At 37.8% G+C, this 16,208-nt stretch overlaps 1 protein-coding gene across 8 annotated transcripts in view; it reads right to left on the reverse strand.

Moving 5' to 3' along the window:
* Positions 1-16,208, reverse strand: part of HMCN1 (hemicentin 1) — a 507,647-nt gene that overhangs the window by 253,576 nt on the left and 237,863 nt on the right. For all 8 annotated transcript variants that reach the window (XR_014266656.1, XM_082472452.1, XM_082472453.1 and 5 more), the window contains one exon: positions 12,293-12,451. Coding sequence is in view for 7 of the 8 variants with exons in the window: in XM_082472452.1 (XP_082328578.1) it covers positions 12,293-12,451 (159 nt within the window). In the remaining variant the exon portion in view is untranslated. The remainder of the gene's footprint in view (positions 1-12,292; positions 12,452-16,208) is intronic.

Raw genomic sequence — 16,208 nt, forward strand, 5'->3', positions numbered from 1 at the left:
CTTGGTGTATATCACATTCTTGCTTCTCAATATCTTTCACATTTTTTATTTTTGTATTTTTGAGTTAAAGAAATTGAAGCTTGAGAATCAATAATTCAAATTAAAGTAACAGAATAGCATTTGATAAATGGAGAATACGGAGTACTTAATGTTAGAGCTAAGAAATGATTCAGAAATTATAAAATTATAGGTAAGAAGTCTACACTTATCTACATAATTTAGGTAACCACAGAAGCCAGGGGGAAAAAATCAGAGGTAACAGGCATACCCTGGAAAACAGAGGAATGCAATATAGGGAGGACACTGTCAGAAAGCCCAAATAGATGAGGCTCTCAGTATGTCCCACGGAACTTATGAGTAATAATGTTTGAGGTATCAGGCAAGGAGAAATACATAAGATACTATTAGAGGTAATAGATGAAACCTGCTCGTGTAGGACTCTAAGAGGAAGTACCCTAGGGATGTCTCCTTGATAATGTCAAGATTAAACAATGGTTAGGAACTACAACAACTATCACTTATAGAGCCAAAGACTCTGTTAAGTCCTCTTCATTAATTACCTCATTTGATCTTCAAAATATCCCTATGAGGTAGGTACTGTTATTACCCCAATTTTATAAAACTGAGACAGAGATAGTTAATTTGCTAAGTGTCACATGGAGTTGAACAGTGGAACTAGGATTGAAAACCAGGTTGATCCGACTCCAAAGTCACAATTCTTTATCATTTTATCAGCCTCCCCTTTTCCATGGGTTCTTATAACTGCCCATACTCAAGCTGGTTATCAGGCTAGTAAGAATGTGTGTGGAGATCACTTCTCTCCTTCTCAACAGGAATTCTGGGACTTGGATGTACAGCTGTCTCCCAAGTAGCATTAGTGCTTTATTAGCCTGGGCTAAACGACCTCCTTTAACTTTACAGCCACATTTTCGATTATTTCTCCACACAAATCTTATTCTCTGGACAATCAGAACTTACTCTTCTCCAGTCAAGGACTGACCTTTCCGAAATCAGCACCTGTGTTACCACCACCCCTTTCAAATGTGATGTCTGCTGTTGATCTCTGGCTACTGAAATACTGACAATTCTTGAAGGCAGTTCAAAAGGCCCTTCCTCAATGCCATCTCTTACCATCCTAAACGGATATGATTTCTTCCCTCTCTGAGCTTTCACAGAACTCACTCTACACCACCCTCATGGCAATGGCTAAATTCACCCTCTTACTAGACTATATGTTTGACTTTCCCCAGAGAATTTATATTTGTAACCACATTTTTACCTTTTATAGCAACTAACATGGTACTTTGTGCATTATACATGGCTGCTAAATATTTGTGAATGATTGAATCAATATTAAAACACTTCAACAATAACCTTGTGTGTGTGTGTGTGTGTGTGTGTGTGTGTGTGTGCATTAACTGTATATGATGATAACAACACTGATCCACTACATTTGAACTTGCATTTTTGAAGAAACATGGCAATTTCAGAAGTGCCATTGTTCGTTTTTTGAAACTACATAAAATAAAATTAAGTTAAATACTACAACTGAGCAATGTGTTTTTAAAAAGAAGTTATGTACCTGTGTTTAGATTTCTCTTACATATATGTGGGAATTTGACTAATAAAAAATAATAGGTAAAATAAACGTATTTAAAAAATAGCTTAGAAAGCAGCTGATTGTGTGCTTATCTTACGTATGTAAGGTCTAGTTACTTTTCTCTGGAGTGATACTAGTCATTTATTCCAGAGCCAGTTGCTTGTCTGAAACAGAGAGGTATAAAAATCCCAGAATATGTTAGGCTCAGAGTGTGAACAGGTCAATATGGAAATAAGACAGAAAATAAATTCTAGAAGAGCAAAAAGATATGCAGAAGCCTGGGATTGATCAAGTACTGGGGAGGAAACCAAGCTTAATAACATAAAGAACATAGACATCAGTGAAAATGGAGACAAAATGAGAATTTTCAGATGTAAGAAAGCCAAGAACAAACTAGATTTAAAAAGGATAGGGGGCAGAGTCAAGATGGCGTGTGGAAAGACACCAAGTTAGCTTCTCCCCACAACTAGGGTGCCTGCCAGCGGCTGGCGAGGGGCCCTGACACCCGAGGAGACGGGAGGAACCCCCAAGTGAACCAGTAGTACATGGGGGGACTGAGGGGGGAGAAGAAGTAGAGGTCAGACAGGATTGGCACACTTGAGGCTGGGGAGATCAGGAGAGGCAGGTGGGAGGGGCCCTCCGGGAGGAGCAGGAGAGAAGCTAAGGGTGACTGCCCCACCCACTCAGGCCTGGGGAGCCTGCTGAGCTCCCAGGCAGGTCCCCTGCCCCCCAAGGCCTCCACGTCCCCCCGGCCACATTGGTCCTGGGGGCATAAGAGGGAGGCCGGGGAGATCAGGAGAGGCAGGCAAGAGGGGCCCTCCAGACCAGAGAAGCAGGAGAGGAAAGGAGGGCATTTGCCCCACCCACTTGAGCCCAGGAAGCCTGCTGGGCTCCCAGGTGAGGTCCCCCACTCTCTGAGACCGGGGCCTAAGCCCCAGTCCCCCACAGCCCCCAGGGCCTATTCCAGCCCTGTGGGTCCTAAGCATAGGCGCTGCCCACCGCCCAAACCTCGCCCTTGCTTAGGTCTCACCTCCACAGCCAAGGCCTTTACCCTCCTTTTTTTTTCTTTTTTCTTTCTTTTTTTTTCCTTTTCCCTTCTCTTTTTTACGATTGTGGTACTGATGTACCTTCCAGTTGTTGATTCATCTATATTTTTATTTTTATGTTCTTTCTAACATATCTGTTAGTTTCCTAGCCTAACTTTATTTTTCACTTTGTTATTGTTCTCTCTTTTTCTTTTCTTTTTTTTTTTGCCACCCCATGCAGCTTGTGAGATCTTGGTTCACGACCCAGGGGTCGGGCTGAAGCTCCTGCAGTGTGAACTCCGAGTCTGAACCACTGGACTAACAGAGAATAGGGGTATTGCCTCAGACTCTAGGGAAAATTCATCAGAGTGAGGTCTCACAGAGGTTCTTATCTTAGCACCAAGACCCAGCTCTACCCAACAGCCTATAAGTTCCAGTGTTGGAAGCCGCAGGCCAAACAACCAGTAAGACAGGAACACAATCCCACCCATTTAAAAAAAAACAAAAAAACACATGAGATGGCAAAAAAAAATGTCACAGCTGAAGAAGCAAGGTAAAAACCTACAAGACCAAATAAATGAAGAGGAAATAGGCAATCTAACTGAAAAAGAATTCAGAGTAATGATAGTAAAGATGATCCAGAATCTCAGAAATAGAATGGAGGCACGGACTGAGAAAATACAAGAAATGTTTAACAAAGATCTAGAAGAACTAAAGAACAAACAGAGCTGAACAACACAATAACTGAAATGAAAAAAACACAGGAAGGAATCAATAACAGAATAACTGAGGCAGAAGAACGAATAAGTGAGCTAGAAGACAAAATGGTGGAAATAACTGCCGAGGAGTAGAATAAAGAAAAAAGAATGAAAAGAACTGAAGACAACCTTGGAGACCTCTGGGACGACACTAAACGCACCAACATTCGAATTATAGGGGTCCCAGAAGAAGAAGAGAAAAAGAAAGGGTGTGAGAAAATATTTGAAGAGATTATAGTTGAAAACCTCCCTAACATGGGAAAGAAAATAGCCACCCCAGTCCAGGAAGCACAGAGAGTCCCATACAGGATAAACCCTAGGAAAAACACACCAAGACACATATTAATCAAACTAACAAAAATTAAATTCAAAGAAACATATTAAAAACAGCAAGGGAAAAAAAAATAACATACAAAGGAATCCCCATAAGTTTATCAGCTGATTTTTCAGCAGAAACTCTGCAGGCCAGAGGGAGTGGAAGGATATACTTAAAGTGATGAAAGGGAAAAACCTACAACCAAGATTACTCTACCCAGCAAGGATCTCATTCTGATTCAACGGAGAAATCAAAAGCTTTTCAGACAAGCGAAAGCTAAGAGGATTCAGCACCACCAAATCAGGTTTACAACAAATGCTAAAGAAACTTCTCTAGGTGGGACACACAAGAGAAGAAAAAGACCCACAAAAACAAACCCAAAACAATTAAGAAAATGGTAATAGGAATATACATATTGATAATAACCTTGAATGTAAATGGATTAAATGTCCCAACCAAAAGACACAGACTGGCGGAATGGATACAAAAACAAGACCCATATATATGCTGTCTGCTAGAGACCCACTTCAGACCTAGGGACACATACAGACTGAAAGTGAAAGGATGGAAAAAGATATTCCATGCAAATGGAAATCAAAAGAAAGCTGGAATAGAAATACTCATATCAGATAAAATAGACTTTAAAATAAAGACTGTTATACAAGATAAGGAGGGACACTACATAATGATCAAGGATCAATCCAAGAAGATATAACAATTATAAATGTTTATGCACCCAACATAGGAGCACCTCAATACATAAGGCAAATGTTAATAACCATGAAAGGAGAAATCGACAGTTAACACAATAATATTATGGGACTTTAACACCCCACTTATACCAATGGACAGATCATCCAAACAGAAAATAAATAAGGAAACACAAGCTTTAAATGACACAGTAGACCAGATAGATTTAATTGATATTTATAGAATGTTCCACCCAAAAGTGGCAGAATACACTTTCTTCTCAAGTGCAGCCAGAACATTCTCCAGGATCACATCTTGGGTCAAAAATCAAGCGTTAGTAAATTTAAGAAAATTGAAATCATATCAAGCAACTTTTCTGACCACAACACTATGAGATGGAAACCAATTACAGGAAACAAACTGTAAAAACCATAAATACATGGAGGCTAAACAATACATTACTAAATAACCAAGAGATCACTGAAGAACTCAAAGAAGAAATAAAAAAATACATAGAAACAAATGACAATGAAAACACGGTGACCCAAAAACTATAGGACACAGCAAAAGCAGTTCTAAGAGAGAAGCTGATAGCAATTCAATCTCACCTCAAGAAACAAGAAAAACCTCAAATAAACAATATAACCGTACACTTAAAAACTAGAGAAAGAAGAACAAAGAAACCCCAAAGTCAGTAGAAGGAAAGAACTCATAAAGATCAGAGAAGACATAAATGAAATAGAAACTAAGAAAACAATAGCAAAGATCAATAAAACTAAAAGGAGTTTCTTTGAGAAGATAAACAAAATTGGTAAACTCTTAGCCAGACTCATCAAGAAAAAAAGGGAGAGGATGCAAATCAATAAAATTAGAAATGAAAAAGGAGAAATCACAACTCACACCACAGAAATACAAAAGATTATAAGAGACTACTACAAACAACTATATGCCAATAAAATGGACAACCACGAAGAAATGGACAAATTCTTGGAAAGGTACAATTTTTCCAAGACTGAACCAGGAAGAATTAGAAAATATAAACAGACCTATCACAAGTAATGAAATTGAAACCATAATTAAAAATCTTCCAACAAACAAAGGTCCAGTACCAGATGGCTTCACAGGTGAATTCTATCAAGCACTTAGCGAAGAGCTAACACTGACCCTTCTCAAACTCTTCCAAAAAATTGCAGAGGGAGAAACACTCCCAAATTCATTCTACAAAGCCACCATCACCCTGATATCAAAACCAGAAAAAGATATCACAAAAAAAGAAAATTATCGACCAATATCACTGATGAAAATAGATACAAAAATCCTGAACAAAATACTAGCAAACAGAATCCAACAACACATTAAAAGGATCATACACCATAATCAAGTGGGATTTATCCCAGGGATGCAAGGATTCTTCAATATACACAAATCAATCAATGTGATACACCACATTAACAAATTAAGGAATAAAAACCATATGATCATCTCAATAGATGCAGAAAAAGCTTTGACAAAATTCAGCACTCATTTATGATAAAAAACTCTCCAGAAAATGGGCATAGAGGGAACCCACCGCAACATAATACAGGCCATATGTGACAAACTCACAGTAAGCATCATACTCAATGGTGAAAAACTGAAAGCATTTCCTCTAAGATCAGGAACAAGACAAGGATGTCCACTCTTGCCACTCTTATTCAACATAGTTTTGGAAGCCATAGCCACAGCAATCAGAGAAGAAAAAGAAATTAAAGGAATACAAATTGGAAAAGAAGAAGTAAAACTGTCACTGTTTGCAGATGACATGATACTATACATAGAGAATCCTAAAGATGTCACCAGAAAACTGCTAGAGCTAATCAATGAATTTGGTAAAGTTGCAGGATACTAAATTATTGCACAGAAATCTCTTGCATTCCTAAACACTAATGATGAAAAATCTGAAAGAGAAATTAAGGAAACACTCCCATTTACCACTGCAACAAAAAGAATAAAATACCTAGGAATAAACCTACCTAGGGAGACAAAAGACCTGTATGCAGAAAACTATAAGACACTGATGAAAGAAATTAAAGATGATACCAACAGATGGAGAGATATACCATGTTCTTGGATTGGAAGAATCAATATTGTGAAAAATGACTATACTACCCAGAGCAATCTACAGATTCAGTGCAATCCCTATCAAACTGCCAATGGCATTCTTCACAGAATTAGAACAAAAATTTTTACAAATTGTATGGAAACACAAAAGACCCCGAAGAGCCACAGCAATCTTGAGAAAGAAAAATGGAGTTGGAGGAATCAGGCTTCCTGACTTCAAACTATACCACAAAGCTACAGTAATCAAGACAGTATGGTACTGGCACAAAAACAGAAATATAGATCAATATCTTGTACCTGATAGATCTATCAGGTACAAGATAGAATGCCCAGAGATAAACCCACGCACATATCGGCACCTAATTTACAACAAAGGAGGCAAGAACATACAATGGAGAAAAGACAGCCTCTTCAGTAAGGGGTGCTGGGAAAACTGGACAGCTACATGTAAAAGAATGAAATTAGAACACTTCCTAACACCATACACAAAAATAAACTCCAAATGGATCAAAGAGTTAAATGTAAGACCAGACACTATAAAACTCTTAGAGGAAAACACAGGAAAAATACTTTTTGATGTAAACCACAGTATGATCTTTTTTGACCCACCTCCTAGAGTAATGGAAATAGAAACACACACAAAAAAAAATGGGACTTAATTAAACTTAAAAGCTTTTGCACAGCAGACGAAACCATAAACAAGACAAAAAGACAACCCTTAGAACAGGAGAAAATATTTACAAATGAAACAACAGATAAATGATTAATCTCCAAAATTTACAAACAGCTCATGGAGCTCAATAACAAAAAAACAAACCATCCAGTTAAAAAATGGGCGGAAGACCTAAGTAGACATTTCACCAAGGAAGACATACAGATGGCCAAGAGGCACATGAAAAGATGCTCCACATCACTAATTATTAGAGAAACGCAAATGAAAACTACAATGTGGTATCACCTCACACCAGTTAGAATGGGCATCATCAGAAAATCTACAAACAACAAATGCTGGAGAAGGCGTGGAGAAAAGGGAACCCTCTTGCACTATTGGTGGGAATGTAAATTGATACAACCACTATGGAAAACAGTATGGAGGTTCCTTAAAAAACTAAAAATAGGACTACCATATGACCCAGCAATACCACTATTGGGCATATACCCTGAGAAAACCATAATTCAAAAAGAGACGTGTACCACAACATTCATCGCAGCTCTATTTACAATAGCCAGGACATGGAAGCAACCTAAGTGTCCATCAACAGATGAATGGATAAAGAAGATGTGGCACATATATACAACAGAATAGTACTCAGCCATAAAAAGAAACAAAACTGAGTTATTTGTAGTGAGGTGGTTGGACCTAGAGTCTGTCATACAGAGTGAAGTCAGAAAGAGAAATACAAATACCGTATGCTAACACATAGATATATATATGGAATCTAAAAAAAAATAAAATGGTACTGATGAACCTAGTTGCAGGGCAGGAATAAAGATGTAGACATAGAGAACGGACTTGAGGACATGGGGTGGGAGGGGGAAGCTGGGGCGAAGTGAGAGTAGCATCGAGATATATACACTACCGAATGTAAAATAGTTAGTTAGTGGGAAGCAGCAGCATAGCACAGGGAGGGAGATCAGCTCAGTGCTTTGCAATGACCTAGAGGGGTGGGATAGGGAGGATGGGAGGGAGGCTCAAGAGGGGAAATGGGGACATATGTATGCATAAGGCTGATTCACTTTGTTGTACAACAGAGACTAACACAGTATTGTGAAGCAATTATACTCCAGTAAAGATCTATTTTTTTAAAAAAAGGGTAGGTGAAGCTCAAGTTGTGCCCATAAAACTCAATTAAGATGAGAGAAGTCACCAGTGGTGAAGAAGCTTTGGGAAGAGTGTCAGGCACGAGACAAGCACAAGGTCAGGGAATAAATGTACTGGTACCAGAAAACAAGGCAAATGAGAGTACCAGGCACTAGGTAAGCAGCCAGGATAGCATCAATGACAAGCAAACATCAAAATGAAGCAGCTCCTACCTCAAGCCAAGAAGCCTTTTAAGTACTTCCTACTCCTGAGTGTGGCCAATTCGGACTCCAAGTGAATTACACTGGGTGGATGGTAAACAGATTAACAAAACCAGTGGGAAAGGAAGCAGAAGTGATTATAGTACAAAATATGGAACTTGTGCAGAGGAGCTGCTTAGAGAAGTAGCTTAGGGAAGCTACAGCCCACCAGGTGGTTTCAAATCGCAGCTCCACTATTTCTTAGTCTATAAACTTGGAAAATTATTTTACCTCCCCCAGTTTAAATTTCCCCACGAACAAAAGGGCGATAACATATCCTATCTCACGTTGTTAAAAGAGAGAATCATTATTAATCATTTAGCATGTAGTAATCACCCAACTATAAACTATCAATGATCATAAATATTGTATAGTTAATTTATTAAATCATAGTTCTGGAGTTTAATGTATCTAATGTTAGTTTCAATTTTGGCTTCTGCATACAGTCTGTTGGATTTATTATGCTGGATCCTCTGTGATCCCCTAAATATTTGTGTGCAGGCACTTTGAGGAATGCACAGGGTTAAAGCACGGTACACCTCTGTTGTCACTTACAGGTGGATACGGCTGTGTGCACACAGTATTTTGAAAATATAAAAGTTACAAACAGATTGACCATCTTGCTCTGACACCTATTCTATAAAATTATTCTAGTTCCTTTAGTGATAATTAAATCTATCCCCACTATGCAAGTCTTGCATTAGATTAGTCAACCTGAGATTTTCTTTCCTAAAATGGCTGAACATACTGTTTTGGTTCTACCAAACCACAAAACATGAAACCACAGTCTAAGTCTAAAACATCACCCTCTGTGGTGTGGAATGCTGCAAATATAGTCACTGCCAGGCCAACTTTTTGTTTGATGTAGCCAATCTTCTTCTCTTCCAAATGACACCCTTTTAAAAAACGTTGAAAAGCATTGGTAACATTCCCTGAACATTGACCTGAAATGTCCATAACGGAGACTCACTACAAGAAGCTAGAACTCATGAATAACATTAAATGGCCTTTTTATGATTATTTTTTGATCTAGTATTGTTTATGTGAAATAATAGGCCCACAAAAACAATCTGAAAGTCTAACTAGTTACATGATATGGATAAAAGCAAGTTTTTCTTCTTAAGTCATAATCTACTTAAATTTATGCCCAGTAGTTTTGGAACTCAAATGAATAATTTTAGGCACCACTAATAGTAGTACTTAAATTGTCTCAAGCCCTTTTTAAAAAAAAATCAAGTTGAAACAGTGACTATCGTATTAAAAGCACAATGCTTAATCTTAAACGCTATACCACTATTATATATGCATTTCTATATTATTTTTCAAGACTCAAAGAATCAAAGTGACCATTCAGTTTGTAAAGTTAATATTCACCTATTTGATACATGTTCATTAAGCAGCTTTGGAGGAAAAACAGTAACCGCTGACATGCTGAATGCACATAGGCGATAATACCTCATTTCATCTTTACAACCAACCTATCAGGTAGGTACTGTTAAAAGTCAGGTAGAAAACCCAGTCCCTTTCTAGAGCTCATTCTCTTAAACACTATATAAATTCTAGGGAAAACTTGTTCTTTTGTTTGTTTGCTTTTAAACCTAATAGCAATAATCACAACTATCACTCCAACTGTGATTTGCACGGTGCTTGGCAGTTACATCCTCTGTCTGCTAGGATATGTAACAATAGCTTTATGTGGACAGAAAAGGTCTAATCAAACTTTGTAAGCTACAATGATCAGAATTCTAATGGTGAATAAGGAAATAGTTAAGGCATAGCAGAAACATGAATGGCACTGATGTTAATATTAAGTTATTTGGCAACTTTTAACAGTGATCAAGGTTACAGTAAGCAAACAATAGAGTTTATGTAAGTAGTTCCATCAGGACAATTACTGGAATAAAAGTTAAGGAAGCCATTGTTTTAGAAAGGGTCATTGCGAGTGAAGATCTTGAATATGAGTGGAGATAAAACAAAATTCAGTTCAAGGAATAAGGGATAAATATAAAACTTTTGTTAGGATGTTTCCTATCTACTCCAAGTCACTTCAGCACAGACAGACCTAACCCTTATATGGTTTGTCACTAATCCGAAGAGAGAACCTGGAAAGTCCAGAAGCTGAAAAGATTTTCAAGAAGACAGTAAGTAAGCAAAGAAACATGTAAGATGTTTAGATTTTCTACAGTCTTGGAGGGGTTGAGGGTGTCATTCCCTTTTTGCTGGGCTATTTCACTCTTCCTTCTAGAGCTAGACAACTCTACAAGAACATTGGGTGAATAGAAAATATCTGTGCAGGAAAGAGAGAGAAGCAAAACTAGAAAATGTTGAGAAGTGAAACTTTGTATATTTCTTGAAAACAAGAATTCTGTATCTAATCACCCTCTTCATTTGGGCCTTATATTTCTGAAAGCATTTCTTGTATTTTACACTCTGCTGGTAGATTCAGAGACCCTCCACCCAGAGATTCCAATCTTATTTCCAAGGCGCTTCTCTTAATAACCACAGAGTTTAGTCATGGTTCAAACACATCTTGCTGTGCCCTAGACAGATTCTACAGTGGTCTTTGTGGCCATTTTCAGCTTTGTTGATTCTACCCCAAGGGCATAATCACCAAGAATGCAGAGTGTTCACCAGACAGCCTAGGGGCTTGGGGATCATAAAAGATCCCAGCAGGAAAAAAATTTTAGTTTATATGAAATAAAATACGAAGCTTAGAGGGTCATGATTTTCATTTAAAGAACAAAGATAGTAGAACTAAAATGTTTTGTGTTAACTTTATTCTAAATAAAAAATGCATTTTCTTTATAGTTCTTAACTTTTGTTAAAAAAAAAACAGCTTTGGCATGAAAATCATCATGCATAAATGAAAATACAATTTAATGAAATGTCATATTTTATAAATTTAAGTGATGCAAACAGTTGACTTATCTGTTAAAATTAAGCTGCCAGGGTCTTGTTCACATGAAACAAGCTCTGTTTTATTTCATGTGTTACCAAACTGTGTAATTTTATTTTTCAAGAAACATGAGATGAGACGGAGAGATGAAGAAGGAGGGAGGGCCAAACTTCTTGAGTAATCCGACTAAAGTTGTCATGCACATGCTGTATCATTCACATTGTGATTGACATTTATTTGTAGTTTGTACTTTGTTTTATACATAGAGGAGTCATTGCTAGTGAATTTAAAAAAAAAAAAGTAAGATAACAATCTGCTACCTTTGCTGTCATCAACATCTCCAAATTATGGTCTAGGGCCAAAGTCTAAGTTTTGGCCTCCAGATGTTAATACTTAGGAATTTGGTGTCCAAATGGATGACTCCTGATAGGAAAATGTTTGGCAACAGATGATAGACCAGTGAAGCCTACAGTCTCTGAAATCAAACAACCTAGATTCAAATATCCAGGCTCTGTCCCTCCATAGCTCTTGACCCTGGTCAAGTTGCTTAGCCTTCTTAAGCTTCCATTTCCTTACCTATATAACAGAGAAAATTATAGTATCTTCCTCTTAAGATTGTTATGAGGGTTTAATGATATAATGCATATACAAGTTCTTAGCACAGTGCATGGTAAATAGGAAAAAACTTGGTATATGCTAACTACCATTATTATATTAATAATCTGAAATGCTCTCTAATTTTGCCATTCTGACAAATATTTCCACCAACTGCTTCAAAGTTATTAGTGTCAAAAAATACCAGGTCAATTTCAATACAAACTTGTCTATCAGAGACGGGATGCTTACAGCCAACATCCAGAGTTATCTTGCCAGTTGCTCTTCCGGCATCATTGACAGCAACACACGTATAATCACCAGCATCCAGATCTTGAGTTTCTTGAATCTTCAAAAGTCCCAAGAGAGGGTCAATAATGAGAAATGGTGAGGGCCTCAGCTCAAGATCCCCTAAGTCAAAACAAAGTGGAGAACGTTAAACAGTTAAATGTTTACATAGTTTGCTATTGATTTGATTGCAAAACTTCTGAAGAAAACGATTGTCAAGTTTTTAAATACAAGTGTCTTGCACAATGCAGACACTTAAACAGTGTTTATGCAAATGAAAGAATGAAGTGTTTCTTGGTAATGAGCTGATTTATTAGTCTGTATAATTCCACAGGCTAATCTATAGTCAAAAATCAGGCCCTAAATGAATTATATACAAATATTTCCTACCGTATATGTACCTAAATGAGAACAAACTCTCTGAAGCTATGTTGGGGGACTAGGAAAGAGTGGCAGCTGTCACCGTGGCTGTGTTAGGTAAGAAGGGAATGGGAAGATGAAGGTTGAAATGAGGTTTCTACCATCTTTGTGGCAGGATGAATTTCAATGACCCAGGAAATGCTTCGGAGACTATGGCTGTTCTTAGTTTGGCTAATGACCAGGTTTCTGGTTTGCTGAATGTTCTCAGTCAGATTTTGTCTTGTGAAAGGTATGAGCTGCCTGAGAGGAGTCTAAGGATGGTTCGGGAAGTAGGAACCACAGCTGACTAGAGAGGGTAGGGAAGAGCTTGCTGAGAGAAGAGAAAGAATGGATGAGGAACTCTTGACAATGGCCAGAGAGAAGTATTGTTATATAAATCTCCCAGGATACCTCTACTAAATCTGTATTAGGCATCAAAGTTCTTTAAGTTGGAGTTAGAGGAAGAGTTTTTTATTATGGAGTTTTTTGGAAGAAGCAGGCAGGGGATAAATGAGTGGAGGATGGAACCAGATATTGAGTTTGACATCAGTATGAGGGTGGAATGACCCAAGAAAGATGACTTATGTCTGGGTTGCCTGTCCCTGCAGTGCCTCAGATCCCCTGAGAACCATTTCTATTTGAAGGCAGGCAATGCCTCAACAAATCTCTAAGCTGAGTTAGCCTTTCCTTAGGCTTCCCTTCCTCCAAGGTTTCTCCTCATCGAAGAATGAATTTCACCAGGATGACAAATATCATAAAAAATTACCTAGTACTGATGTTTAAGTGGCAGCCTAGTGTCCGTATCTTTTTTGTTTGTTTTTGTAAAGGGTGATGTCAAACTCTTTGTGGGGATCCTAAAAAATTCCAGGAGGTTTAAGGGCCATTGCCTTAGGGTTTCACAGCATGCCCAGATGCCAAGTCTGAAGAGGTACTCTCCAAAATGCCATATACTAGCTTAGCCATGTGCCCTGGGACTAAGGACTGTGGAAGTAACTCCCTTAGCTTTTAACAGGCTAAAACCCCAGAGCTAGCAATTCTCTAGGACACTACATAAAGCAGCCACCAACAGACTCAGAGCAACAAACAATTCTCCTTTTGTTTTTATAATTTGGGGAGGAGAAGAGGTCAAAGGAGCCATAAATTTAAAAACAAAAAAATTACATTAGCAACTGTCAGTGCCAAAAATAAAGTATTTTTCAGCATTCCAACATTTAAAACCCCAATCATCCTTTTAAGCTTGCTACTGGATACCACGCGAGAATGAGAGAAGCAACTAAAGCCTTGTCTGTGTGCCTCTGGGAAACTTTCATAAGTAAAAGCAGATGATGTTGACATAAACTTTCCTCCCTCTAGGGGAGGATGCAATGTGACCAAGCTGTTCATCAAGCATTAAAATGTTTGGACTAAAATGCATTTAGATTTTTGGATTTTACTTCTCCTTTATTTCTTCTGTATATGTCAAAGGACATAACAGGTTGAAATAAAGACTAAAAAGCTACTTTTTGCTAGTAGCTTTTTTTTTTAAAATAAAAGTGTTTAAGGAATAGCAGCAATGAAACAAAATATAAATTGGAAAACACTGGTTATATCAAGTTTGCATTTTGATCACATTTTGGTCATCTCTCTTGATTTCTACTGAACAATTAGTAATCAAATTACTGAGAAGCCACAGAGAAATACAGAACCTTGCGATGAAAATGATTGAGGGAGAATTTACTTTTAATATTAGATAAGATTAGAAGAATGTTTACACACATAGTAAAATATATAAACTTTGCTGACAATCTATTCTAGGATTGAACAATCATTACCATTAAGGAGGATTCTTTCTGCTTTAGTTTAAATTCAATTCTGGCCTCTGTGGATGCAAAGACTAACAGAGAGATCATTATCCATGACATAAGACCCTTTAAATTGTTGAAGGTTCTTTAGTGATTCTCAAAAATGTTTGTCTCAAGACCTTTTTATACTCTTAAAAATTATTGGGGACTTTAATGAATTTTTGTTTATGTGGATTATATTTGTACTTCACATTTTAGAAAGGAAACTGAAAAATTTTAAAACATATGTATTTAGTTTCTAATAACTCATGATATTTTAACATAAATGTATTTTATAAAAAAAAATTTCCCTGAACAAGAGAAACTTAGTGAGAAAAGTGGCATTGTTTCACATTTTTGCAAACCTCTAGAATGTCTAGCTTAATAGAAGAGAGTTGAGTGGTCATTTTTACTTCTGCATTCACTTTATTGGATATCACATATCATGTAGCTGAGATGAGTGTGAAAAAGCCAAATAACATCTTAGTATCATCAGGAAAATAATTTTGATCTCATGGATTCCCTGAAAAGAATTGTGGGGAACCTCCAGGGATTCCCAACTACACTTTAGCAACAACAGATCTAAAGAAACAAATTCAATTTCTTTACTATTTTACCAGAAATATTCTTTATACAACATTTTAATAGTGTCCCTGATTCTTCTTTGAACCCACTTTATGTTGCTCATTTCTTTTTTAAATTTATTTATTTATTTATTTATTTATTTATTTTTGGCTGTGTCGGGTCTTCATTTCTGTGCGAGGGCTTTCTCCAGTTGTGGCAAGTGGGGGCCACTCTTCATCGCGGTGCACGGGCCTCTCACTATCGCGGCCTCTCGTTGCAGAGCACAGGCTCTAGAGCGTAGGCTCAGTAGTTGTGGCTCACGGGCCTAGTTGCTCTGCGGCATGTGGGATCTCCCCAGACCAGGGCTCGACCCCGTGTCCCCTGCATTAGCAGGCAGATTCTCAACCACTGTGCCACCAGGGAAGCCCTATGTTGCTCATTTCTAAAATCTAAAATTTTGGGGGGCATTTGTATGTACGAAATTCCTTTTCTCAAATGGTCTGAATGAAATACAATTTATTAATGAATGATGGTTGCCAAGGGCTGCAGGGCAGGGGAAATGGGGAGCTGCTGTTCAACAGGCATAAAGTTTCAATCATACAAGATGAATAAGTTCTAGAGATTTGCTGTACAACAGTGCCTAGAGGTAACAGTAGTGTACTGTTGCTTAAAAATTTGTTAAGAGGGTAGAGCTCGTGTGTTCTTACCATAAATAAAAAATAAACAAACGACCACCTACTTTATTCAATAAGAACTGCCTGGAAAAAAAGCTATGAAGAAAAAGTTATTCTTATGGTTAGGGAAAGAACTCTTCTTTCCCACTGTGGTTTCCATAAGGTAGGATCTTCCTAACCTTGTTGTTGTCTCATCCCCAGCAGAGGTGGCACAGAAAGGTCCAGCTGCCTCCTCGTCCCTTTCTTTTTGGAGCCAGTTTGCATGTAGAAGAGTTTGTCCCCTGGCTTTTCTCTTTATGATCCAGATTCTGCTTATGGAATAAATTGCCTGCCTGGGACTGGAAGAGGAAGTGATACTGGGGTTCAGGGCAGCTCTGCATATTGGTGATGAACATCAATCGAAGCAGGTCCTCCAACATGATG

The sequence above is a fragment of the Balaenoptera physalus genome, assembly GCF_965194825.1.
Source record: "Balaenoptera physalus genome assembly, chromosome: 1".
NCBI lineage: Eukaryota > Metazoa > Chordata > Mammalia > Artiodactyla > Balaenopteridae > Balaenoptera > Balaenoptera physalus.